General features: G+C 56.0%; 1 protein-coding gene across 1 annotated transcript in view; it reads left to right on the forward strand.

Moving 5' to 3' along the window:
• Positions 1 to 23: 23 nt before the first annotated feature.
• MONBRDRAFT_12652 (uncharacterized protein) overlaps positions 24 to 1855 on the forward strand; it is a gene marked incomplete at both ends in the record, with an annotated part of 2931 nt that continues 1099 nt past the window's right edge. Inside the window, 3 exons of the mRNA XM_001750493.1 lie at positions 24 to 28; positions 1013 to 1126; positions 1257 to 1355. Coding sequence (XP_001750545.1) covers positions 24 to 28; positions 1013 to 1126; positions 1257 to 1355 — 218 coding nt within the window. The remainder of the gene's footprint in view (positions 29 to 1012; positions 1127 to 1256; positions 1356 to 1855) is intronic.

Genomic DNA, 1855 nt, shown 5'->3' on the forward strand with positions numbered 1-1855 from the left:
TTGACTGACCCATCAGAGACACGATGTGGTCAATCACACACAACCAGGGAGGAGGAGGGATCTGGCCCTACGGCGCGCACCGCCAGCAAATGTCCCAACTTGATCTGCGCCATCCCCACTCCCACCTACCCACCAACCAATTCAATTCATACATTCGCTCACCCGTTCATCCAGCCTTGGCTACAAAGGTCCGACCCGAAAAAACAGGACAGAGCAGCCTCTTCTGACGGCAGCCATCAAGCCAGCCCCTCTGCAGTGTTCCCCTCTTGCACACCACCAGCAGATTGGCCCTTGGACCGGCGCTGCCATATCGAGTCCAGTTGGGGGTGCTAGGTTCACTTTGCCAGTTTTCGTATCAACCACGATGGAAAAAAGGCTTGATCCCAATTACCGCTTTGCCGGTAGAAAGGATGACGTTTTCTGTTGACAACTCACTGAATTCGTCTCCTGATTTTCCGCCTGACACCCCATTCAATGGGCTCACAAAGGGTCAGGTGGTGGCGGGCCAAGTCCGATGCGCAACCCCTCAGACCCAGCCAGCGCACGCTTTTTGAAGCACAGCCACATGACCAAGGGCAACAACAAGCCACCCTTTGTAAACATTCACACACACTCACACACACATAACACATAGACAGAGGCCAGCAGAGACAGCAACCCCAGGGCCTGCAAGGGCACATGTATGTCTGCCTTGTACATGTACGTGTGCTCTGCTGCTACACGCTCTTGGTCACCTCGGCCTCGTGTAACAACGGCAGATCGAAACGTGTGGATCGTCTCCCCTTAACTAATGATGCAACTAGAACAGCAGCCCTGTTGCTGCTTCTCGTCCGAGGTCGAACCAAGCAGTGGAATCTCCTCCAGCGTTCGCGCCGAAACTACGAGCACCAGGCCAAGAAGGGGGGCAGAACTCAGAGACACGCGCGCTTGATTGCATTGCCCCCGTCGCAACCGACCCCGCTCCTCTCTGACCCCCGCAAGTACTTACAGTGAACCTGGCGCTTGACTGCAGGAAGTTCGATAAAATTGACGTGATCTCCACTGGCCAGCAGCGTGTGCGAATGCTGCGGCGAGATTCTGAGCCGAGCCACATCACGCGAGCAAATCATCAGCACCCGAGCCACGTGTGAGTAATCGATCCGACACGCGGCTGCCCCAATTACCCAGAACAAAGAAAGAGAAGATCGATCGTTGCCTGAGACATACTTCCAGCGGCCGTTGACAAAGAACATGAAATGGTAATTCCCGTACTTCAGGACGCGAGTGCCAGTGTACCCCTCACCGGCCGTGAATGTGAGATCGCTCCGCCTATTGACGAGCACCAGCAAAAGCACCATTCGCAGATCGGAGGCGAGGTAAGATTTGGCCTCTTGCGGACCCGCACCGAGCATTTGCAGCACCCAAAACGGTGCATCGCTTTGCCTGCGCCCAATCCCATTCTGATCTGCCTTCACTCAAAGGGGGAAAGAAAGCGCCTTGTCAAGCACAGCACCCACGTCTCGGCATTGAGGCGCTGCTCCAAATTCTCATCCAGCAGCCCCGCCGGAATCACCACGTAGGCGACACCCTTCATAACCGTCCGCCAGAAACACGAGATGAGCCAGTATTTTCAACGACCTATAAACCTCAGGGGCCCGTACACCCAAACGCGTACCCACACCCGCCCTCATCCCAAAGAAACCACGGAAAGACGACGTCTAGTCTTGAGGATCAGCGGCGGCAAGTGTCACACGAGAAGCACGTACCCTGGCGATGGGCTCGGCCGCCGGATAGCGAAACACCACTTGCTCTTCGTGCGGCGGCATGACGAGCCACGCCTGCCATCCACCAACGCACCCGTCAGTCTTTCTCAAAC

This window comes from Monosiga brevicollis, genomic scaffold (assembly GCF_000002865.3).
Source record: "Monosiga brevicollis MX1 MONBRscaffold_42 genomic scaffold, whole genome shotgun sequence".
In the NCBI taxonomy this organism is placed as follows: Eukaryota; class Choanoflagellata; order Craspedida; family Salpingoecidae; genus Monosiga; species Monosiga brevicollis.